The 25,567-nt window shown below is 45.7% G+C and overlaps 2 protein-coding genes across 2 annotated transcripts in view; one reads left to right on the forward strand and one right to left on the reverse strand.

Moving 5' to 3' along the window:
- Nucleotides 1-18,688, reverse strand: part of LOC124123941 (sushi, von Willebrand factor type A, EGF and pentraxin domain-containing protein 1-like) — a 68,783-nt gene extending 50,095 nt beyond the window's left edge. Inside the window, exons 1-3 of the mRNA XM_046487145.2 lie at nt 18,643-18,688; nt 1,040-1,351; nt 107-194 (exon numbers count right to left, since the gene is read on the reverse strand). Of these exons, the coding sequence (XP_046343101.2) occupies nt 107-194; nt 1,040-1,345 (394 nt within the window). The 5' untranslated portion in view covers nt 1,346-1,351; nt 18,643-18,688. The remainder of the gene's footprint in view (nt 1-106; nt 195-1,039; nt 1,352-18,642) is intronic.
- A 2,430-nt stretch (nt 18,689-21,118) lies between these two features.
- Nucleotides 21,119-22,120, forward strand: LOC124123937 (mucin-3A-like). Its single transcript, XM_046487142.2, has one exon. The coding sequence runs from the start codon at nt 21,119-21,121 to the stop codon at nt 22,118-22,120; it is 1,002 nt and encodes a 333-aa protein (XP_046343098.2).
- Nucleotides 22,121-25,567: the final 3,447 nt, after the last annotated feature.

Below are 25,567 nucleotides of genomic sequence, written 5' to 3' on the forward strand. Positions count from 1 at the left end.
GGCTTGCGAGACTCTCACAAGACGCTGCACGCAGAGTAATACCTGAAATGTTGTTTACTGTAACACCCGAATCACTCACAATCTCACTTCAGAGACAGACACTCACTTGCTGGGACACATGAATGCGTCGTTTCGTAACCAAAACAGGTGAAGCCTTCTTTGCATGGCCGGGCATCACAAGGAGTGCTGAAAGTCTACAATTGGCAGTTGGCATCAGGCTTTAATCTAACACTGTACACAACAACAACAACAACAACAAAACTGTATTGGTTTGTATAATAAATTGTGATTTGATGATATAACCAATTGTGTTTATGAAGGACTAAGACGGTGCCCATTCGGGGGTGTTAAAATAGTGCCACCCTGACATGTAAGTCTGATCATAATCATAGCTTGACTACTACTGCAGCATTGTACGCTAGACTACACAATCGCCAACACTACTACAGCTACAGCTACTGCTACTGCTACTACTACCACTACTACCACTACTACTATTACCACTACCCTTGACGATTCGGGGTTGTATAGGACTTCAACAACCCATGCCTTCGCAAAAGGCGGCTAACGGGATCGGGTGGTCAGGCTCGCTGACTTGGTTGATGCATGCTATCTTATCCCATTTGCATGGATCGATGCTCTTGATGTTAATCACTAGACTGTCTGGTCAAGACTCGATTATTTACAGACCGCTGTCATGTAGCTGGAATATATAGCTGAGCGCGGCGTTAAACACAATTACTACCATGATCACTACAACTACTACTACTACTACTACTACTACCACTACATATACAACTACTACTACTACTACTGCCACTACCTATACAGCTACTACTACTACTATTACTACTATACCAGAATTTAACGCTAGACATCACCACCACCACTACTACTACTACTGCTACTAGTGGTGTCTGGGTGGGTATACAGCGGCTGATTGGTGTTCTGTGAATACATGTGAAGGTATATGTTATATGAAGAGGTTGAACATGCGACCTGCAACGCAAAATCCTACGATGAATATGTATGTATGTACCTTGCACTGAGGTCGGGGCACCACTCCATATACATTGTTGAAATCTACGTCCAGGTCGGTTTGGCGTTGGTGCTTAGTTTTCATTAGGGAGCACTTCCTGGTCTTGAAGGAAAAGTTGACAGTCTTACATGGACTTGTTGACCAGCACAGATTAAAGCACTGCTGTGAATTCCTCAGTGTTTTTTCATGAAACACAACACCGGCAAATCGTAATCGACCTTTCTGTTCCGCTGGTCCACAATCTCTTCTGGCCAACGCTAGAGCTACCCATGACAGGAGAACGACTAGGGGTAGGGCTGGGGCCATCGTTACCTGCAGGATATAAGTATATGTCTTGCCATACAACAATACAAACAGTGATAGCAATGCAAGTAGCGCGTGTGTTTAACGCCATATTCAGCAATATTCCAAATAAATGATGGCGGTCTTTAAATAATCGAGGTTGGACTAGACAATCCAGTAATTGATATTATGAACCACCATTGGGATACGATGACATTCAATCAATCTCGTCACCAGGCCTGACCACCTCATCCATTTAGTCGCCTCTTACGACAACCTCGATTGTTTGGCACCAGCGGTAACCCACAATGGTCTATGGGGTCAACGCAAGTAGTGTAGGTACATCAGTAGTTTTAGGACTGGTAAAACTTGATAGCTATCTGTACTGTAGCTATCACCGGAGAGCTTAACAAGTTGTATATTTAATGTATGTGTATTTATATCCATGCGAGATGACGTAGACGTATAGAAATAAAACACAGAACGTTGTTAACGCTAAGAATTCTCAAAGTCGAAATGTGAATAGCCATATTCTCGAAACTATCGTAATGCTAAGAAGTCTTGAACTTAAGTCTAGGACAGGTCAAGACCTTTCGTAGGTTGGCCACGAACATTCAAAATGGTGGCTTATTTTCTAATTGGATGTTAACTTGATAAGGAAGATCGAGCAGAGACATGAACAGAACTCGTGTATCGTGTACACGAAAGCCTGATTCGCCAGACCACCAAGAACTCGTCCGTTGCAATGGAAGAGTTAATAGACCTTGTCCGTGCCTACCTTGAGTAGCATGCCAGGCGTTTTATTCCCCTTTATCCCGAAATCCCAATGTCTATCACCTTAAGGTATTTCAGCAAGAGGGTGGGGGAGGTGAGGTGGAGGGTTCTGATGCAATACAAAAGAATCATCTTTGCTCATTGCCATCAATATTGTGTGTGCATGATTAATTTTAAACAATATTTTCACTTATTCGTCGAAAAATTACACGTGCAATAAGGGTATATAGATGATACGGAGGGCATGTCACACACTCACACTGATAGAATCCATCACAGAAATGCCAGGACAGACACCCCAGCAACGCCAGCGGGCCCTGGGTATGATACAAATGGGAGCCATCCATGCTCACATTGCTGGAACTTTGGGTTGCTCCCGTGTTGCTGTAACTAACCTGATGCAGCGTTACAGACAGACCAGGCAGACCCAGGGTAACTATCCCCCAATGAAAACCGGCACTTGTGTATGTTGTATCTTGACAGTGGCTTCATCAATGAGGAATGTGGACATACTACTTCATTGGGAATGTTTAGGGGACATACTACTTCATTGGGAATGTTAAGTGGCCATACTTCATTGGGATTGTTTAGTAGGCATACTTCTTTGGGAATGTTAAGTGGGCATACTTCATTGGAAATGTATAGTGAGCATACTACTTCATCTGGGAATGTTTAGTGGACATACTACTTCATTCGGAATGTTTAGTGGCCATACTTCATTGGGAATGTTAAGTGGGCATACTTCATTGGAAATGTTAAGTGAGCATACTACTTCATTTGGGAATGTTTAGGGGACATACTACTTCATTGGGAATGTTTAGGGGCCATACTTCATTTGGAATGTTTAGTTGACATACTTCTTTGGGAATGTTTAGGGGACATAGTATATTGGGAATGTTTAGTGGACATACTGCTTCATTGGGAATGTTTAGGGGACATACTTCATTGGGAATGTTTAGGGAACATGCTACTTCATTGGTAATGTTTAGTGGGCATACTTCATTGAGAATGTTTAGTGGGCATACTTCATTGCGAATGTTAAGTGGGCATACTTCATTGGGAATGTTTAGTGGGCATACTACTTCATTGGGAATGTTTAGTGGCCATACTTCATTTGGATTGTTTAGTCGACATACTTCTTTGGGAATGTTTAGTGGGCATACTACTTTGGGGATGTTAAGTCGGCATACTACTTTGGGAATGTTTAGTGGGCATACTTCTTTGGGAATGTTAAGTGGGCATACTATTTTGGGAATGTTTAGTGGGCATACTTCTTTGGGAATGTTTAGTGGGCATACTTCTTTGGGAATGTTAAGTGGGCATACTTCTTTGGGAATGTTTAGTGGGCATACTTCATTGGGAATGTTAAGTGGGCATACTTCTTTGGGAATGTTTAGTGGGCATACTTCTTTGGGAATGTTTAGTGGGCATACTTCTTTGGGAATGTTTAGTGGGCATACTTCTTTGGGAATGTTAAGTGGGCATACTTCTTTGGGAATGTTTAGTGGGCATTCTTCATTGGGAATGTTAAGTGGGCATACTTCTTTGGGAATGTTTAGTGGGCATACTTCTTTGGGAATATTAAGTGGGCATACTTCTTTGGGAATGTTTAGTGGGCATACTTCTTTGGGAATGTTTAGTGGGCATACTTCTTTGGGAATGTTAAGTGGGCATACTTCTTTGGGAATGTTTAGTGGGCATACTTCTTTGGGAATGTTTAATGGGCATACTTCTTTGGGAATGTTAAGTGGGCATACTTCTTTGGGAATGTTAAGTGGGCATACTTCTTTGGGAATGCTTAGTGGGCATACTTCTTTGGGAATGTTAAGTGGGCATACTTCTTTGGGAATGTTTAGTGGGCATACTTCATTGGGAATGTTTACTGAGCATACTTCTTTGGGAATGTTTAGTGGGCATACTTCTTTGGGAATGTTTAGTGGGCATACTTCTTTGGGAATGTTAAGTGGGCATACTTCTTTGGGAATGTTTAGCGGGCATACTACTTTGGGAATGTTTAGTGGGCATACTTCTTTGGGGATGTTAAGTGGGCATACTACTTTGGGAATGTTTAGTGGGCATACTTCTTTGGGAATGTTTAGTGGGCATACTTCTTTGGGAATGTTAAGTGGGCATACTTCTTTGGGAATGTTTAGTGAGCATACTTCTTTGGGAATGTTAAGTGGGCATACTTCATTGGGAATGTTTAGTGAGCATACTACTTCATTTGAGAATGTTTAGGGGACATACTTCTTCATTTGGAATGTTTAGTGGACATACTTCTTTGGGAATGTTACGTGGGCATACCTCATTGGGAAAGTTTAGTGAGCATACTTCTTTGGGAATGTTTAGTGAGCATACTACTTCATTGGGAATGTTTAGTGGCCATACTTCATTTGGAATGTTTAGTTGACATACTTCTTTGGGAATGTTTAGGGGACATAGTAAATTGGGAATGTTTAGTGGACATACTGCTTCATTGGGAATGTTTAGGGGACATACTTCATTGGGAATGTTTAGGGAACATGCTACTTCATTGGTAATGTTTAGTGGCCATACTTCATTGACAATGTTTAGTGGGCATACTTCATTGGGAATGTTAAGTGGGCATACTACTTCATTTGGGAATGTTTAGGGGACATACTTCTTCATTTGGAATGTTTAGTCGACATACTTCTTTGGGAATGTTACGTGGGCATACCTCATTGGGAAAGTTTAGTGAGCATACTTCTTTGGGAATGTTTAGTGAGCATACTACTTCATTGGGAATGTTTAGTGGCCATACTTCATTTGGAATGTTTAGTTGACATACTTCTTTGGGAATGTTTAGGGGACATAGTAAATTGGGAATGTTTAGTGGACATACTGCTTCATTGGGAATGTTTAGGGGACATACTTCATTGGGAATGTTTAGGGAACATGCTACTTCATTGGTAATGTTTAGTGGCCATACTTCATTGACAATGTTTAGTGGGCATACTTCATTGGGAATGTTAAGTGGGCATACTACTTCATTTGGGAATGTTTAGGGGACATACTACTTCATTGGGAATGTTTAGGGGCCATACTTCATTTGGAATGTTTAGTTGACATACTTCTTTGGGAATGTTTAGGGGACATAGTATATTGGGAATGTTTAGTGGACATACTGCTTCATTGGGAATGTTTAGTGGACATACTTCATTGGGAATGTTTAGGGAACATGCTACTTCATTGGTAATGTTTAGTGGCCATACTTCATTGAGAATGTTTAGTGGGCATACTTCATTGGGAATGTTAAGTGGGCATACTTCATTGGGAATGTTTAGTGGGCATACTACTTCATTGGGAATGTTTAGTGGCCATACTTCATTTGGATTGTTTAGTCGACATACTTCTTTGGGAATGTTTAGTGGGCATACTACTTTGGGGATGTTAAGTCGGCATACTACTTTGGGAATGTTTAGTGGGCATACTTCTTTGGGAATGTTAAGTGGGCATACTATTTTGGGAATGTTTAGTGGGTATACTTCTTTGGGAATGTTTAGTGGGCATACTTCTTTGGGAATGTTAAGTGGGCATACTTCTTTGGGAATGTTTAGTGGGCATACTTCATTGGGAATGTTAAGTGGGCATACTTCTTTGGGAATGTTTAGTGGGCATACTTCTTTGGGAATGTTTAGTGGGCATACTTTTTTGGGAATGTTTAGTGGGCATACTTCTTTGGGAATGTTAAGTGGGCATACTTCTTTGGGAATGTTTAGTGGGCATACTTCATTGGGAATGTTAAGTGGGCATACTTCTTTGGGAATGTTTAGTGGGCATACTTCTTTGGGAATGTTAAGTGGGCATACTTCTTTGGGAATGTTTAGTGGGCATACTTCTTTGGGAATGTTAAGTGGGCATACTTCTTTGGGAATGTTTAGTGGGCATACTTCTTTGGGAATGTTTAGTGGGCATACTTCTTTGGGAATGTTAAGTGGGCATACTTCTTTGGGAATGTTTAGCGGGCATATTACTTTGGGAATGTTTAGTGGGCATACTTCTTTGGGAATGTTTAGTGGGCATACTTTTTTGGGAATGTTTAATGGGCATACTTCTTTGGGAATGTTAAGTGGGCATACTTCTTTGGGAATGTTTAGTGGGCATACTTCATTGGGAATGTTAAGTGGGCATACTTCTTTGGGAATGTTTAGTGGGCATACTTCTTTGGGAATGTTAAGTGGGCATACTTCTTTGGGAATGCTTAGTGGGCATACTTCTTTGGGAATGTTAAGTGGGCATACTTCTTTGGGAATGTTTAGTGGGCATACTTCATTGGGAATGTTTACTGAGCATACTTCTTTGGGAATGTTTAGTGGGCATACTTCTTTGGGAATGTTTAGTGGGCATACTTCTTTGGGAATGTTTAGGGGACATACTTCTTTGGGAATGTTTAGCGGGCATACTACTTTGGGAATGTTTAGTGGGCATACTTCTTTGGGAATGTTAAGTGGGCATACTTCTTTGGGAATGTTTAGTGAGCATACTACTTCATTTGGGAATGTTTATGGGACATACTACTTCATTGGGAATGTTTAGTGTCCATACTTCATTGGGAATGTTAAGTGGCCATACTTCTTTGGGAATGTTTAGGGGCTATACTACTTCATTGGTTGTGTTTTGACACGTGTTTTAATGTTGACAAATGCATGGTAAGGTGGATATGTCTCTAAAAACGGTCCAATGTTCGACCCGAAGAATACCTTCGCCCATTTCTTACTTTGGTTAATTGCAATTGAGTTTTGGCTAATTTCCCAGTCGTTACTGCATGAATCATTGCGGAATTTCAGACGCTGTAGGTCTTCATATCACATGACGCATTTCAGACACAAGGGCTTGTAACGCAAACATTAGCAGCTACAAGGAAAAGGGTGTAACGAGGTGACCTCACCAAGTTCGATCAAGGACAAATTCAACAATGTTCACAGTAAATATTCCCATGGAACTATACAATCAATTCAAGTCAGTACATTTTGCTATACAATTAGGAGATAAACCTAGTGTGTTTTGAAATTTGATGCATTCCCTCTGTGGAGTAGATACCGCTTATTCTAATTTGGAACCGAACACTTTAGCAACGGCAACATCGCTTTGAAAACGGTGCACTCTTGCAACGCGTAACAACACAGGGTCCAAAGGTCCCCAATCTTAGAACATTCTGAAAAGTGGTCACAGATAGTATATATGCAACAAATATTACTAAAGTTCAAGATTAAAAATCCCATAGTCTTGAGTAGTTCAAAATATGTGTTCAAAACACATAGTTTTTCAAAAAGAAGTTGACAAATAACCCTCCCAAAATAAATGTTTTAATTTCATCGCATCCTGATGTGCACTGTTTGGACTCACCAAGTCATTTCTGGGAAATCAGTGAGAGAAGACAATTCTTTGAAATCAAACATGACATTTCCAGTGTAGGGGTGACAGGTTGTAGAAAAAGCTTTAAAAATGATAAACGAATATATACTGAACAGCATTGAAAACGCACCAGCAATAAATCTTGAAATATTACAAAAGCAACTTGAGCAATGACCGATTTTGTTAGAACAGACATAGACGGATTATTAAGAAAGACGACAAAGGAGACAGGAATACCACACAGTAATTACAATTACGTCATCAGTGTAAGGAAGACACATAGGGTTAAAATGAAAAGTCAATATCTGTTATGTCCGCCATTGACAGCAACACAGGCCATGCAACGTCTTCTCATTGATCGAATAAGTCTGCGAATAGTGTTCTGGGGCATTCCACTCTTAACGTAGTGTATCTTCAAGTTCTCTCAGGTTCTGTACTTGCGGTCGACGTGAGAGGCGTTGACGCAGGTAATCCCATAGATGTTCAATTGGAGATAGATCGGGTGACAGGGCTGGCCATGGAAGCAGAGGCACATTATTGTTCGCTAGGTACTGTGTTGAAACACGTGCTGTGTACGCTCTTGCATTATCTTGCTGGAAGGTGTGCATATCCTGGTGCTGATGAAAGAATGGAATGACGTGATTTGCCAATATGTTATTCCTGTAGTAAAGGGCATTAACTCTTCCACGACAAACATGGAGCTCTGTTCGATGGTTATGACTGATGCCGCCCAAAATCATGACACTCCCTCCCCCCATCGATCTGTCTGTACAACGCAGCCATTGTGGTAACGTTCTCCACGTCGACGCCACACTCGCAGTCGACCGTCAGCATTCCGTAAATGAAAACGGGACTCATCAGAGAACAGCACACCATGCCACTGCCGCAATCTCCAATGACGATGCCTTTTGGCCCAACGCAGACGTTCATTTAGATATCGATCAGTGAGTATGGGTCCAACATATGGACGTCGAGCACGTAGCCCTGCTGAGCGGAGACGTCGACGTACGGTGTCAGCACTGATCAATTCCGTCGGCTTTGTACGGTTGCTGCAGTCCTGGTAGCCGGAAGTGTACGATCACGAAGATGCCGACGAACAATATGGCAATCCTGACGTGGTGTAGTTACACGACGTTGACCCGGAAGTGGTCGATCTCTGGTGGTTCTTGTCTGCTGGTATCTGCTCAGTATCCTGAGGACTGTTGAATGATGGCATTGAAACCGTTGTGCAACGGCTCTACTTGACGTACCAACTTGAAGCATGCCCAAGGCACGTTCACGTTCCTCTGCTGTTAATCTTGGCATTTCTTGTGTCAGTGCCCTTTACGTCTGCAGGAACAAGTGATGTGGCTTTTAAAAGTCTGTCTTTTATAGCCCTATTATGCATGCTTCCCGTGAAACAAAACACTTTTTCCATGATGTGCAAGCAATTTGTTGCCTTTTGGCGATTTCGCTCACAAATAAATTAGGAATGTGTTTTGACGAGCTGTTCTTCTTCATGCTTCGTCCAGAACGTCGTATTTTACTCATTCACTTATATATTTTAATGTGACTTAAGCCCGGATAAAAATATATCCATTTTCATGGTGGTGCGTTTTCAATGTTGTTCAGTATATTTCTACAACAAACATTATGAATTAACATTTATTTCACATGTGTAAATTTGATTGGTTAGTTAGCAATTACCCCCAGTACATAATAAAGTACATGAAGCAAGATGACAACTCCGAGCTATGATGTGGTTCAACATTAACCTGTAGATTTACTGGGAATGAGCATGCTGGTACAATGTGATTACCAATGGAAATGAGTATGACTGAAAAGCCGCTTTTAAGGCTGTAGTCGAGCAGGCTTTGTTGACACGAGGAATCTGCATGATTTGACCTGTCAATTTCAACATTTCACGGATTCATTGTGCTGTTCTGAATTGAAATTAAGCAAGTTTCATAAGCTGCATATACAGTTAATGTCACAGGGGTACAGAAAATGTCAGTATCGGTTGTGCCCACCACGTGCATCAATCACCGCTTGACACCGACGACCCATAGATGCAATCAAGTTGTCAATAACACGCTGTTGGATGCTCAACGGGGACAAATCTGGTGACCGGGCTGGCAAAGGTAATGTCTGGATGTTGTTGTGCTGACAAACACGTGCAATATGCGGTCGAGCGTTGTCCTGCTGGAACTATTCGCCATGAACGTTGATGTGAGGAAGAACGTAAGGCTGTAGGATCAAGTCTCTGTAACGCACACCTGTCAATGCACCTGCCACATGCACGAGAGGCGTCCTACCATCGTGATGAATTCCGGCCCATACCATGACACGCCCGCCGCCAAATGTGACAACCTGCTGCACACAGTTGGGGGCGTAACGTTCACCCCGACGTCTGTAGACACGTGCGCGCCCATCAGCACGTGTGAGTAGGAAACGGGACTCGTCAGTAAACAGTACATTTCCCCACCTTGCACGTGCCCATCTAACCCTCTGTTGGCACCAAAGCAGACGGTCCGCCAGATGACGTGGGGTCAATACATGACGTCGAACAGGTCTTCGTGAAAAAAGTCCAGCCTCCTTCAGTCTGTTGCGTACCGTTTGATCTGACATTCTGCGTACCCCAGGGATCTGTGTGGTTGTAGACGTGGCAGTGGTAGTGCGGTCTCGGAGGTGTCGCAGCCGGATGTATCGATCTTGTGCTTGGGTTGTCACCCTTGGTCTTCCTGACCTTGATCTGTCGTCAACTCTGTTGGTGTTGTTGTATCGGGTCCACAGTGCGGAGATTGTCTGTCTCGATACGCCAAAGTGCCTGGCCACTTCTTGCTGAGTTGCTCCAGCTTGTAATCTCCCAAATGGCGTTGTTCCGTTGAGCTGCATTCAGTCTTGGCATTCTGTCACCGCCTCTACTGCCGTTATAAGGACTGTATGAACATGTGGATTTTTATACCCATTCAGCAGGGGGGGCCTGCATGCCTAAATGCAGGATTCTGTGCTGCACGTTTTTTACAGGCGGTTGCGTTTGGATGAAGCTGTAAAATTGATCCCCAAACGCTACGTTTATGTGCTTTGCATGTGTTTTCGCGAATTATAGACACATTATCTTTCTGTTTGACTTATTTGTTTCTCATTTAATGTAATTATTTTAGATATTTGGCAAAAAGTGGTTTTACATCTATGTCAAGTTTCTGTTTTTGAAGAGTATATATATAAACATCTTGTAACAGTGTACTTTTTTTTTGGGGGGGGGGGGGGGGGGGGGGGGGGGCTAGCACAACTTTTATAAACAGTCTGATTTTAGTTTTTTTTCAACCAATTTCTGAAACTGTTGTTTTGGGGATATCAAAATAGAATATCAACTGTCGGTCACTATCACTATCGGACATGGACAGTTGGGGCAATGGTAGTTTCAATTCCTGGAAATCACTGCAGCCACAATGAGGCCCAAATCCGAGAATGTCATCAAGAATGACGAGATGTGGTAAAGATTATTTCGGAGGAAAGATGGCTAATGGCAAGTTCGGAGGTAGGGATCTTGTGATGTAAGAACCCGGGATTTTAACCTGAAAGCTAGCCGACCCCAAGTTTGTCAGTCTGGTGCGCGCCATCTATCGTCTTGTTGACACTATCTTTCCAGCTAGAAATAAATCTAAGACACACGAACTTGGACCGAGGATGAAGCCTTGCGGCCAACGTCTCTTAACTTAGAGGCAAACAGAGCAGTTGGACCAGCAAAACAAGACGCCATTAAAAGCTATAAACCGAAGAGGAGGAGTGAAGTGAGATGGGATTTACTGTCGCGTTAAAAATTATTGCACTTATGTAGCGACGTGCATGCAGGTGTACGTGAACACGTGCACGTCTTGTGATTGCTGGGGCAACTACGGTTAAGATTCAAGGTCCCTCGGGTACTGATTCAGTACCTTTCTTATATTCCCGATCGCCAGGACCGAAGAACAAGGATATACCGTTGTTTAGGGGAAAATATGACCGTTAATCAAAGTGTTGGCTACGTCTTAAGCCAAAATACAAACGGCCGTCATATACCGTCAAAAACACCTAAATAAGCTTGGATGGCATGTGGCGTCAATGTTGAGTACTCGCATCAGTTGAAGATGTGTCGAGAAGCTGTTGAAGTAAAGCCATTATCACTACAGAATACGGATAGCAGCCACTGCCAGTCTAATTAATTTCTCCCACTGTCATGGGTCCTGGAGAACGATATAGTTATCGCGGACACGCGGTCACCTTCCCCAGTACATCCAATTGCACTAACTTAAAGATTTTAGTCTCGGCGATCGTAAAGACACCCCAGTGAATTCTATGTATCCATGTTATTATGATAAGACAAATGCTTCACACGCAAACATAACTTCGTTTTGAGTCCAAGAGGCATGGCGCTTCAACAGCCGGGGTGTGGGAACCGAGGGAGATCGGTTCTTCAATGACGAACCTCTGGTAGCGAATTGATCCAGGGCATTTGTCATAATACAACTGAAATATCATACACTGATAATCTTGAATTTCATTAAAAAATCGTCTGTGTTTATTTAAATGTGATTTCCACAGGAATGTGGTTGAATTACATTTCTAAAGTAAAGTGTCATGAATGTTGATGAACGTTGGTATTTGTGTCAGAGACAGATTAATATTTCTGTCACTGATTCTCTGAGAGAACGAGCCAAACAATTTTGGGGGGATTAACAATACTTTGTTTTCAAATCATGCAGTGAACCACTATTTTCTGTTACAAGTTGGAAGTGAAATCTAATACCCACCCAACTCATCCCCTTAGCAAATAAGATTTAGCGTGATGTTAGAGCGAGAATAGCTTTCATAAACTCGTAAACGACACGGTACCGAAAAGAGAATATTAACAGTCGTGCTATGTTGGAGTAGCTACGATTTTGTTTCAGCAGTGAATTCAATTCTCCAACACCAAACAATAGTGAAACAGCCGTAACCCTTTCCATGGGCCGCCAGTTAGACAATGAAGCCGAAGGTTTCAAAAAGCTGACATTTGATTTCCTCAAAAACCTGCACGTGCGTATCTTTAATATTGATTGGGCGGTCAAGTTCACTGAGGGGTGACCTCCTTTGGAGTGTTTGAGGGGAATCTAGGAGTAAATTGATTGTAGTTATATTGATAAGCATAATAACTCTTAGCAGGGGCAGTTGTTGCCACAGGCTGACAAGCAAGTGAGGTAAGATATTGTGACGTGGTATTGTATGTCTTGTCAAAAGGCTACGCAAACGTATTGCTAGATTTTATGTATTGTAATCAATATCTATTTCCTCCGTATGTATGGCAAGTTTGTCTGAAACCAGGAGACCTTCATGTGTCAAATGCCCTTGATGAGACGCCCTTCCTGTGTCAGCTGTCTGTGACGGAGATATTTTACTGTGTCAGTTCCCAGTGACGGGGATATCTTCCTGTGTCAGCTGTCTGTGACGGGGGTACCTTCCTGTGTCAGCTCTCTGTAACGGGGATATCTTCCTGTGTCAGTTGTCAGTGACGGGGACACCTTCCTGTGTCAGCTCTCTGTAACGGGGATATCTTCCTGTGTCAGTTCTCAGTGACGGGGACACCTTCCTGTGTCAGCTCTCTGTGACGGGGACACCTTCCTGTGTCAGCTGTCTATGACGGGGACACCTTCCTGTGTCAGCTGTCTGTGACGATGATATCTTCCCGTGTCAGCTGTCTGTGATGGGGAGACTTTCTTGTGTCAGCTGTCTGTGACGGGGACCCCTTCCTGTGTCGGCTGTCTGTGATGGGGATATCTTCCTGTGTCAGCAGTCTGTGACGGGGGAATCTTCCTGTGTCAGCTGTCTGTGAGAGGGGTTATCTTACTGTGTCAGCTCTGTGTGACGGGCAGACTTTCTTGTTTCAGCTGTCTGTGATGGGGATATCTTCCTGTGTCAGCTGTCTGTGACGGGGATATCTTCCTGTTTCAGCTGTCTGTGACGGGGACACATTCCTGTGTCAGATGTCTGTGACAGGGATATCTTCCTGTGTCAGCTGTCAGTGACGGGGATATCTTCCTGTGTCAGCTGTCTGTGATGGGGACACATTCCTGTGTCAGCTGTTTGTGACGGGGATATCTTCCTGTGTCAGCTGTCTGTGACGGAGATATCTTCCTGTGTCAGATCTCTGTGATTGAGATATCTTCCTGGGTCAGCTCTCTGTGACGGGGTTCCTGTGTCAGCTCTCTGTGACGGGAAAATCTTCAGGTCTCAGCTGTCTGTGACGGAGATATCTTCCTGTGTCAGCTCTCTGTGACGGGGATATCTTACAGTGTCAGCTCTGTGTGACGGGGAGACTTTCTTGTTTCAGCTGTCTGTGACAGGGACAGATTCCTGTGTGAGCTGTCTGTGACGGCGATACCTTCCTGTGTCAGCTCTCTGTGACGGGGATATCTTCCTGTGTCAGCTGTCTGTGACGGAGGGATCATCCTGTGTTAGCTGACTGTGACGAGGATACCTTCCTGTGTCAGCTCTCTGTGACGGGGATATCTTCCTGTGTCAGCTGTCTGTGACGGGGAGACCATCCTGTGTTAGCTGTCTGTGACGGGGATATCTTCCTGTGTCAGCTGTCTGTGACGGGGAGACCTTCCTGTGTCAGCTGTGTGTGACGGGGATATCTTCCTGTATCAGCTGTCTGTGACGGGGATATCTTCCTGTGTCAGCTCTGTGTGACGGGGAGACTTTCTTGTTTCAGCTGTCTGTGACGGGGACACATTCCTATGTCAGTTGTCTGTGACAGAGATATCTTCCTGTGTCAGCTGTTTGTGACTGGGATATCTTCCTGTGTCAGCTGTCTGTGACAGGCACACCTTCCTGTGTCAGCTGTCTGTGACGGGGATATCTTCCTGTGTCGGCTGTCTGTGACGGGGATATCTTCCTGTGTCAGCTGTCTGTGACAGGGATATCTTCCTGTGTCAGCTGTCTGTGACGGGGGAAACTTCCTGTACCAGCTGTCTGTGACGTGGACACATTCCTGTGTCAGCTGTCTGTGACGGGGATATCTTCCTGTGTCAGCTGTCAGTGACGGGGATATCTTCCTGCGTAAGCTGTCTTTGACGGGGAGACTTTCTTGTTTCAGCTGTCTGTGACGGGGACACATTCCTGTGTCAGATGTCTGTGACAGGGATATCTTCCTGTGTCAGCTGTCAGTGACGGGGATATCTTCCTGTGTCAGATGTCTGTGACGGGGACACATTCCTGTGTTAGCTGTTTGTGACAGGGATATCTTCCTGTGTCAGCTGTCTGTGACGGGGATATCTTCCTTTGTCAGCTGTCTCTGGCGGGGACACATTCCTGTGTCAGCTGTCTGTGACGGCGATACCTTCCTGTGTCAGCTCTCTGTGACGGGGATATCTTCCTGTGTCAGCTATCTGTGACGGAGGGAACATCCTGTGTTAGCTGTCTGTGACGAGGATACCTTCCTGTGTCAGCTCTCTGTGACGGGGATATGTTCCTGTGTCAGCTGTCTGTGACGGGGAGACCATCCTGTGTTAGCTGTCTGTGACGGGGATATCTTCCTGTGTCAAGCTGTCTGTGACGGGGAGACCTTCCTGTGTCAGCTGTGTGTGACGGGGATATCTTCCTGTATCAGCTGTTTGTGACGGGGATATCTTCCTGTGTCAGCTCTGTGTGACGGGGAGACTTTCTTGTTTCAGCTGTCTGTGACGGGAACACATTCCTGTGTCAGTTGTCTGTGACAGGGATATCTTCCTGTGTCAGCTGTTTGTGACTGGGATATCTTCCTGTGTCAGCTGTCTGTGACAGGCATACCTTCCTGTGTCAGCTGTCTGTGACGGGGATATCTTCCTGTGTCAGCTGTCTGTGACGGGGATATCTTCCTTTGTCAGCTGTCTGTGACAGGGATATCTTCCTGTGTCAGCTGTCTGTGACGGGGATATCTTCCTGTGTCAGCTGTCTGTGACGGGGATATCTTCCTGTGTCAGCTGTTTGTGACTGGGATATCTTCCTGTGTCAGCTGTCTGTGACGGGGATATCTTCCTGTGTCGGCTGTCTGTGACGGGGACACATTCCTGTGTCAGCTGTTTGTGACAGGGATATCTTTCTGTGTCAGCTGTCTGTGACGGGGACACATTCCTGTGTCAGCTGTTTGTGACGGGGATATCTTCCTGTGTCAGCTGTCTGTGACGGGGATATCTTCCTGTGTCAGCTGTCTGTGACAGGCACACCTTCCTGTGTCAGCTGTTTGTGACGGGGATATCTTCCTGTGTCAGCTGTTTGTGACGGGGATATCTTCCTGTGTCAGCTGTCTGTGACAGGGATATCTTCCTGTGTCAGCTGTCTGTGACGGGGATATCTTCCTGTGTCAGCTGTCTGTGACGGGGGAAACTTCCTGTACCAGCTGTCTGTGACGTGGACACATTCCTGTGTCAGCTGTCTGTGACGGGGATATCTTCCTGTGTCAGCTGTCAGTGACGGGGATATCTTCCTGCGTAAGCTGTCTTTGACGGGGAGACTTTCTTGTTTCAGCTGTCTGTGACGGGGACACATTCCTGTGTCAGATGTCTGTGACAGGGATATCTTCCTGTGTCAGCTGTCAGTGACGGGGATATCTTCCTGTGTCAGATGTCTGTGACGGGGACACATTCCTGTGTTAGCTGTTTGTGACAGGGATATCTTCCTGTGTCAGCTGTCTGTGACGGGGATATCTTCCTTTGTCAGCTGTCGCTGGCGGGGACACATTCCTGTGTCAGCTGTCTGTGACGGCGATACCTTCCTGTGTCAGCTCTCTGTGACGGGGATATCTTCCTGTGTCAGCTGTTTGTGACTGGGATATCTTCCTGTGTCAGCTGTCTGTGACAGGCATACCTTCCTGTGTCAGCTGTCTGTGACGGGGATATCTTCCTGTGTCAGCTGTCTGTGACGGGGATATCTTCCTTTGTCAGCTGTCTGTGACAGGGATATCTTCCTGTGTCAGCTGTCTGTGACGGGGATATCTTCCTGTGTCAGCTGTCTGTGACGGGGATATCTTCCTGTGTCAGCTGTTTGTGACTGGGATATCTTCCTGTGTCAGCTGTCTGTGACGGGGATATCTTCCTGTGTCAGCTGTCTGTGACGGGGACACATTCCTGTGTCAGCTGTTTGTGACAGGGATATCTTTCTGTGTCAGCTGTCTGTGACGGGGACACATTCCTGTGTCAGCTGTTTGTGACGGGGATATCTTCCTGTGTCAGCTGTCTGTGACGGGGATATCTTCCTGTGTCAGCTGTCTGTGACAGGCACACCTTCCTGTGTCAGCTGTTTGTGACGGGGATATCTTCCTGTGTCAGCTGTTTGTGACGGGGATATCTTCCTGTGTCAGCTGTCTGTGACAGGGATATCTTCCTGTGTCAGCTGTCTGTGACGGGGATATCTTCCTGTGTCAGCTGTCTGTGACGGGGATATCTTCCTGTGTCAGCTGTCTGTGACGGGGATTTCTTCCTGTGTCAGCTGTCTGTGACGGGGATACCTTCCTGTGTCAGCTGTCTGTGACGGGGATATCTTCCTGTGTCAGCTGTCTGTGACGGGGATATCTTCCTGTGTCAGCTGTCTGTGACGGGGATATCTTCCTGTGTCAGCTGTCTGTGACGGGGATATCTTCCTGTGTCAGCTGTCTGTGACGGGGATATCTTCCTGTGTCAGCTGTCTGTGACGGGGATATCTTCCTGTGTCAGCTGTGTGTGACGGGGATATCTTCCTGTGTCAGCTGTCTGTGACGGGGATATCTTCCTGTGTCAGCTGCCTGTGACGGGGAGACCTTCCTGTGTCAGCTCTCTGTGACGGGGATATCTTCCTGTGTCAGCTGTGTGTGACGGGGATATTTATCTGTGTCAGCTCTCTGTGACGGGGAGACTTTCTTGTGTCAGCTCTCTGTGACGGGGAGGCCTTCCTGTGTCAGCTGTCTGTGACGGGGACACATTCCTGTGTCAGATGTCTGTGACGGGGATATCTTCCTGTGTCAGCTGTCTATGACGGGCATACCTTCCTGCGTCACCTGTCTGTGACGGGGATACCTTCTTGCGTTAGCTGTCTGTGACGGGGATATCTTCCTGTGTCAGCTGTCTGTGACGGGGATATCTTACTGTGTCAGCTGTCTGTGACGGGTATATCTTCCTGTGTCAGCTGTCTGTGACGGGGATACCTTCCTGTGTCAGCTGTCTGTGACGGGGATATCTTCCTGTGTTAGCTGTCTGTGACGGGGATATCTTCCTTTGTCAGCTGTCTGTGACGGGGATATCCTCCTGTGTCAGCTGTCTGTGACTGGGGTACCTTCCTGTGTCAGCTGTCTGTGACGGAGATATCTTCCTGTGGCAGCTGTCTGTGACGGGGGTACCTTCCTGTGTCAGCTGTTTGTGACGGGGATATCTTCCTGTGTCAGCTCTCAGTGACGGGGATATCTTCCTGTGTCAGCTCTCTGTGACGGGGAGACCTTCCTGCGTCAGCTGTTTGTGACGGAGATATCTTCCTGCGTCAGCTGTCTGTGACGGGGATATCTTCCTGTGTCAGCTGTCTGTGACGGGGACACCTTCCTGTGTCAGCTCTCTGTGACGGGGAGACCTTTTCGTGTCAAGGAGCAAATAAGAGGCTTTTATTAATATTTACAAGATGTCCTTCATCCAGAAGTGATTCAGTTTGGTGCACGCTGTTCCTGCAATATGTGTGGAGACCGTATAAACCAAGATTCCTGCTGTCATTCCTGCAGTACAGACCAGTCGGTCTTACCGGGTTCCACGGCTCCTGTCAAACCATTTTATTGATCAAGTAACAGATGCTACCCTGACATTTGAAGTTGCCGCTCATCACCTACATAATTGATACACATCATATTGAGTTTCATTCGAAGAACGTAAGTTGACTTTGCAGAGAACAGGGCACACGTGAAACAGAATCAATGGACTGACATAACAATAGTTTATACGACGAGGCATACTAATATAGGATAATAATAAATAGTTTCTTAAACATGAAGACTACCAAAACAGTAAAGATTAGAATAACGAAGCTATGCATATGCTAACACAGAAACCCTCGGATACCAAATTATTGCCAACACTTCTACTCAATAACCTCGAAAAAACCGTGTTGGTAGCCTTGTATGTATAGATTTGGATAACCATTTCTGAAAACGAATACAGCAGTGTGCCTACAGTACTTACCACAGTCAGAGCAAGCCACGACAATGACGTGGACAACAACCAACCCCTGCACACCACCTGCCACGCATACCGTCACGTGATCAGTCAGACTATACGATTACAGGAGCCCCTTTTTTTCCAGAGGAATATCAATATATGTGAAATGGTAAAGATATATTAACTTTTAAACAACTTCCAAAATGTCATGTTTAGTATAGAGGGAAGTATTATAAGTTGTATAACATTAAACGGCCCTTGCAATGTTGTGGCTTGTCTGTTGGATTGTCCTGGGAAAATGTCACAGTAACAATGATTCTCGTTTAAGTCAGAACCGAAGACATGCTCTTAGTGCATACCAAAACGAATCTAGTTGAAGTACTATCAGAAGGAGAATGTCTTGATATGTGAGGATTCAAGTCATCAGGTGACATCCTGAAATTATGAGGGACAGTCTTGGTGTCAAGTGACATCTTGGTATAACGAGGGACAGCCTCCATGCCCAGTGACATCCTGAAATAACGAGGGACAATCTCGGTGTCTAGTGCTACTTGGTATAACGAGGGACAGTCTCGGTGTCCAGTGACATCTTGGTATTACGAGGGATAGTCTGGTGACCAGTGACATCCTGAAATAACGATGGGTAGTCTCGGTGACCAGTGACATACTGAAATAACGAGGGACAGTCTCGGTGACAAGCGACATCTTGGTATAACGAGGGATAGTCTCGGTGTCCAGCTACATCCTGAAATAACGAGGGACAGCCTCGATGCCCAGTGACATCCTGAAATAACGAGGGACAATCTCGGTGACCAGTGACATCATGAAATAACGAGGGACAGTCTCGGTGTCAAGTGACATACTGAAATAACGAGGGCGATCTCGGCGACCAGTGACATCTTGGTATAAAGAGGGACAGTCTCGGTGTCCAGTGACATCCTGAAATAACGAGGGACAGTCTCGGTGTTTAGTGACATCCTGAAATAACGAGGGCGATCTCGGCGACCAGTGACATCTTGGTATAAAGAGGGACAGTCTCGGTGTCCAGTGACATCCTGAAATAACGAGGGACAGCCTTGGTGACCAGTGACATACTGAAATAACGAGGGACAATCTCGGTGACCAGTGACATCTTGGTATAACAAGGGACAATCTTGGTGACTAGTGGTACTTGGTATAACGAGGGACAGTCTTGGTGACCAGTGACACACTGAAATGACGAGGGATAGTCTCGGTGACCAGTGACATCCTGAAATAACGAGCGACAGTGTCATCCTGAAATTTCGAGGGAAATCTCGGTGACCAGTGACATACTGAAATAACGAGGGATATTCTCAGTGTCCAGTGACATCATGAAATAACGAGGGACAGTCTCGGTGACCAGTGACATCCTGAAATATAGAGGGACAGCGCGTCGCTCCAAGGGGAATTTCCTTCGAGTGTATGTGTTAAACCAACTCTACCGATATGCTCGCACTATTACGTAACTACATTGATAGGGAGTGGTGCATGTTAATAGGATTATAACTATTGCAAATTAAAAGACTATTGCAATGCTACTGTAATAGTTGGACCACAATGGCAATAGTGATACGAGACTATTTTTACCTTCTCACATTTCAGAGTTCTTAGATAAGGTGGCAAATCTAGATATGTTGTTTTGAAATCAAAGGTATTTCTGATTTTTGTCTCAATGGATACCACCTTGTCTCCTCAACAAGGTGTTAATGGATGAGAACAAATGGTAAACAGATTATGTTGCAAATCTACTATATTTATACTACAGAGATGGGCGGTATCGATGTTAACTTACATCATCTTAAGTTGCCTTCGACCCAATTACTCTGTTATACACTGTGCCGATAGTTTGATAACAATTTCCACCTTGACGTCAGCCATGGGAATTAGTTACCATGTATTATGATTATCAGTATTCTCACTATATATTCCAGTGGTCAATGACAACATTTTGATATCAAATCATGGTGTCACGGTGAGCCAGAGTAGTGACGTCATAGTATCAATGACGTCCTTTACAATAGACGATACGTACAGTCACCAGATATGCTCGTACAGGCTTTTCTTTCTAAAAGCTCATGGCCTATATGTCACCAGGAGGCAGGGGCCAGGAAACAATCAATACATCTTCCTTCTTCACTTCTCGCTAGAGATATACATGGGACACAGGGTATAGGGTAATGCACGACATTGCCGTGAGAATCAATAACGCCATCATAATGGGTAGGACATAGTATTGGCAGATGGTAGGAGACACTGGGGCACACGGTATGTGTGTAGTTTGGTTTAAATAACTCGCCAAGTTCCTACGTTTGTAATGTTGTATGACAATTACATACAACACATTTGGTGTTCAATGAATTTCATAGCCAACAACTTGGAAATATGTTTCGGGTCAAAAAGAAGAAAACTTTCATTCATTTCACCAGCCTCAGTGCACAGTACACCTCTACATGTCCCACCAGCTGCAGTACACCTCAGCATGTCACACCAGCTGCAGTTCACCTTGGCATGTCACACCAGCTGCAGTACACCTCGACATATTACACCAGCTTCAGTACACAGTACACCTCTACATGTCACACCACCTGCAGGACACCTCGGCATGTCCCACCATCCACAGTACACAGTACACCTCGGCATGTCACACCATCCACAGTACACAGTACACCTCGGCATGTCCCTACAGCCGCAGTACACAGCGGCATGTCCCACCATCCACAGTACACAGTACACCTCGGCATGTCCCACCAGCCGCAGTACACAGTACACCTTGGCATGTCCAAACAGCCGCAGGACACAGTACACCTCGGCATGTCCCACCAGCCGCAGTACACAGTACACAGTACACCTTGGCATGTCCCACCAGCCGCAGTACACAGTACACCTCGGCATGTCCAACCAGCCGCGGTACACAGTTCACCTCGGCATGTCCCAACAGTGGCAGTACACAGTACACCTTTACATGTCCGTCCACCTGCAGTACACCTCGGCATGTCCAACCAACCGAAGTACACAGTACACCTCGCCATGTCCCACCAGTGGCAGTACACAGTACACCTTGACATGTCCCACCAGCCACAGTACACAGTACACCTCGGCATGTCCCACCAGCCGCAGTACACCTCGGCATGTCTCACCAGCCTCAGTACACAGTACACCTCGGCATGTCACACCAGCTGCAGTACACATTGGCATGTCACACCAGCTGCAGTACACAGTTCACCTCAACATGTTACACCAGATGCAGTACACCATAGCATGTCCCAACAGCCGCAGTACACAGTACACATCGGCATGTCACACCAGCCGCAGAACACAGTACACCTCAGCATGTCCCACCAGCTGCAGTACACCTAAGCATGTCCCACCAGCCGCAGCACACCTCGGCATGTCACACCAGCTGCAGTGCACCTCGAAACGTTACACCAGCTGCAGTACACCTCGAATGTGTTACACCAGCCGCAGTATACAGTACACCTAAACATGTCCCACCAGCTGCAGTACACCTCGGCATGTCCCACCAGCTGCAGTACACCTCGACATGTCCAACCAGCTGCAGTACACCTCGAAATGTTACACAAGCCACAGTACACAGTACACCTGAACATGTCACACCAGCTGAAGTACACCTCGGCATGTCACACCAGCTGCAGTACACCTCAGCATGTCCTACCAGCCACAGTATACAGTACACCTCAACATGTCTCACCAGCTGCAGCACATCTCGGCATGTCAAACCAGCTGCAGTACACCTCGAAATGTTACACCAGCCGCAGTACACAGTACACCTCAACATGTCCAACCAGCTGCAGCACACCTCGACATGTCAAACCAGCTGCAGTACACCTTGGCATGTCACACCAGCTGAAGTACACCTCGGCATGTCACACCAGCTGCAGTACACCTCGGCATGTCATACCAGCTGCAGCACACCACGGCATGTCACACCAGCTGCAGTACACCTCGGCATGTCACACCAGCTGCAGTACACCTCGGCATGTCACACCAGCTGCAGTACACCTCGACATGTTACACCAGCCTCAGTACACCTCGGCATGTCATACCAGCCTCAGTACACCATACACCTCGGCATGTCACACCATCCGCAGTACACCTCGGCATGTCACACCAGCTGCAGTACACCTCGAGATGTCACACCAGCCGCAGTACACTTCGGCATGTCACACCAGCTGCAGTACACCTCGGCATGTCACCAGCTGCAGTACACCTCAACATGTTACACCAGCCTCAGTACACCTTGTCATGTGACACCAGCCTCAGTACACAGTACACCTCGGATTGTCACACCAGCTGCAGTACACCTCAGCATGTCACACCAGCCTCAGTACACAGTACACCTCGGCATGTCACACCAGCTGCAGTACACCTGGGCATGTCACATCAGCTGCAGTACACCTTGGCGTGTCACACCAGCTGCAGTACTTCTGGGCATGTCACACCAGCTGCAGTACACCTCAGCATGTCACACCAGCTGCAGTACACCTCGGCATGTAACACCAGCTGCAGTACAACTCGACATATTACAGAAGCCTCAGTACACCTCGGCATGTCACACCAGCCTGAGTACAAAGTATACCTCGGCATGTCACACCAGCTGCAGTACACCTTGGCATGTCTCACCGGCCTCAGTACACAGTACACCTCGGCATGTCACACCAGCTGCAGTACACCTCGGCATGTCACACCAGCTGCAGTACACCTCGACGTGTCCACAAGCTGCAGTACACCTCGACATGTCACACCAGCTGCAGTACACCTCGACATGTCACACAAGCTGCAGTACACCTCGACATGTTACACCAGCCTCAGTACACAGTACACCTCGGCATGTCACACGAGCCTCAGTACACAGTACACCTCGACATGTTACACCAGCCTCATATAGGACATATGATGGCTATAGGACTCCAGGCATGTCCGCTGTTGTTGGTCAACTCTTCAGCAATCTTTGACATATCGTGCTATAGGACACCAGGCATGTCCGTGTTGTTGGTCAACTCTTCTGCAATCTTTCACATATCATGGCTATAGGACACCAGGCATGTCCGCTGTTGTAGGTCAACTCTTCAGCAATCTTTGACATATCGTGGCTATAGGACACCAGGCATGTCCGTGTTGTTGGTCAACTCTTCAGCAATCTTTGACATATCATGCTATAGGACACCAGGCATGTCCGTGTTGTTGGTCAACTCTTCAGCAATCTTTGACATATCATGGCTATAGGACATCAGGCATGTCCGTGTTGTTGGTCAACTCTTCAGCAATATTTGACATATCATGGCTATAGGACACCAGGCATGTCCGTGTTGTTGGTCAACTCTTCAGCAATCTTAGACATATCATGGCTATGGGACACCAGGCATGTCCGCTGTTGTTGGTCAACTCTTCAGCAATCTTTAACATATCATGGCTATCGGACACCAGGCATGTCCATGTTGTTGGTCAACTCTTCAGCAATCTTTGACATATGGCTATAGGACACCAGGCATGTCCGTGTTGTTGGTCAACTCTTCAGCAATCTTTGACATATCATGCTATAGGACACCAGGCATGTCCGTGTTGTCGGTCAACTCTTCAGCAATCTTTGACATATGGCTATAGGACACCAGGCATGTCCGTGTTGTTGGTCAACTCTTCAGCAATCTTTGACATATCATGGCTATAGGATAACAGGCATGTCCGTGTTGTCGGTCAACTCTTCAGCAATCTTTGACATATCGTGCTATAGGACACCAGGCATGTCCGTGTTGTCTGTCAACTCTTCAGCAATCTTTGACATATCATGGCTATAGGACACCAGGCATGTCCGTGTTGTAGGTCAACTCTTCAGCAATCTTTGACATATCGTGGCTATAGGACACCAGGCATGTCCGTGTTGTTGGTCAACTTTTCAGCAATCTTTGACATATCATGGCTTTAGGACACCTAAAGAGATGATGTTCATAATGCAAGAGAATGCATTTTGGAGAAATTAAAAACATGTTCTAAGTGCAAAGTTAAAAAGGTCAAATAAAAGTCAAAACTTAACCTATCGCAAAACAATGAGAGCATTTATGCTGAGCCCCACAACTAAGTACACATATGCCAAATTTCATTACATTTTGAATAATAATGACCATGAAATGGCTATAAATAGCTCTTACAACATGGCTGCCATGGATGCAAACCTCTTGTACACAGTTGCTGTCAATGGTCACATTGGAAATTGTAATTGAACCTCGAAAACAAATTGGGGCTTCATCACTGGTGGGAAGAAGCAAGTGAAGTTTCACCTTCATTGGACCAGTGGTTTCAGGAGATGCTGTTTACAGGGGCTGTCACTAGCATTGGTCCAGTGGTTTCAGTAGATGTTGTTTACAGAGGCTGTCACTAGCATTGGTCCAGTGGTTTCAGGAGATGTTGTTTACAGAGGCTGTCACTAGCATTGGTCCAGTGGTTTCAGGAGATGTTGTTCACAGAGGCTGTCACTGGCGTTGGTCCAGTGGTTTCAGGAGATGTTGTTTACAGAGGCTGTCACTAGCATTGGTCCAGTGGTTTCAGGAGATGTTGTTTACAGAGGATGTCACTAGCGTTGGTCCAGTGGTTTCAAGAGATGCTGTTCCCAGAGGCTGTCACTAGCATTGGTCCAGTGGTTTCAGGAGATGTTGTTTACAGAGGCTGTCACTAGCGTTGGTTCAGTGGTTTCAAGAGATGCTGTTCCCAGAGGCTGTCACTAGCGTTGGTCCAGTGGTTTCAGGAGATGTTGTTTACAGAGGCTGTCACTAGCGTTGGTCCAGTGGTTTCAGGAGATGTTGTTTACAGAGGCTGTCACTAGCGTTGGTCCAGTGGTTTCAAGAGATGCTGTTCCCAGAGGCTGTCACTAGCATTGGTCCAGTGGTTTCAGATGTTGTTTACAGAGGCTGTCACT

Source organism: Haliotis rufescens, unplaced genomic scaffold, assembly GCF_023055435.1.
Source record: "Haliotis rufescens isolate VD_foot unplaced genomic scaffold, xgHalRufe1.0.p SCAF_8, whole genome shotgun sequence".
Lineage (NCBI taxonomy): Eukaryota > Metazoa > Mollusca > Gastropoda > Lepetellida > Haliotidae > Haliotis > Haliotis rufescens.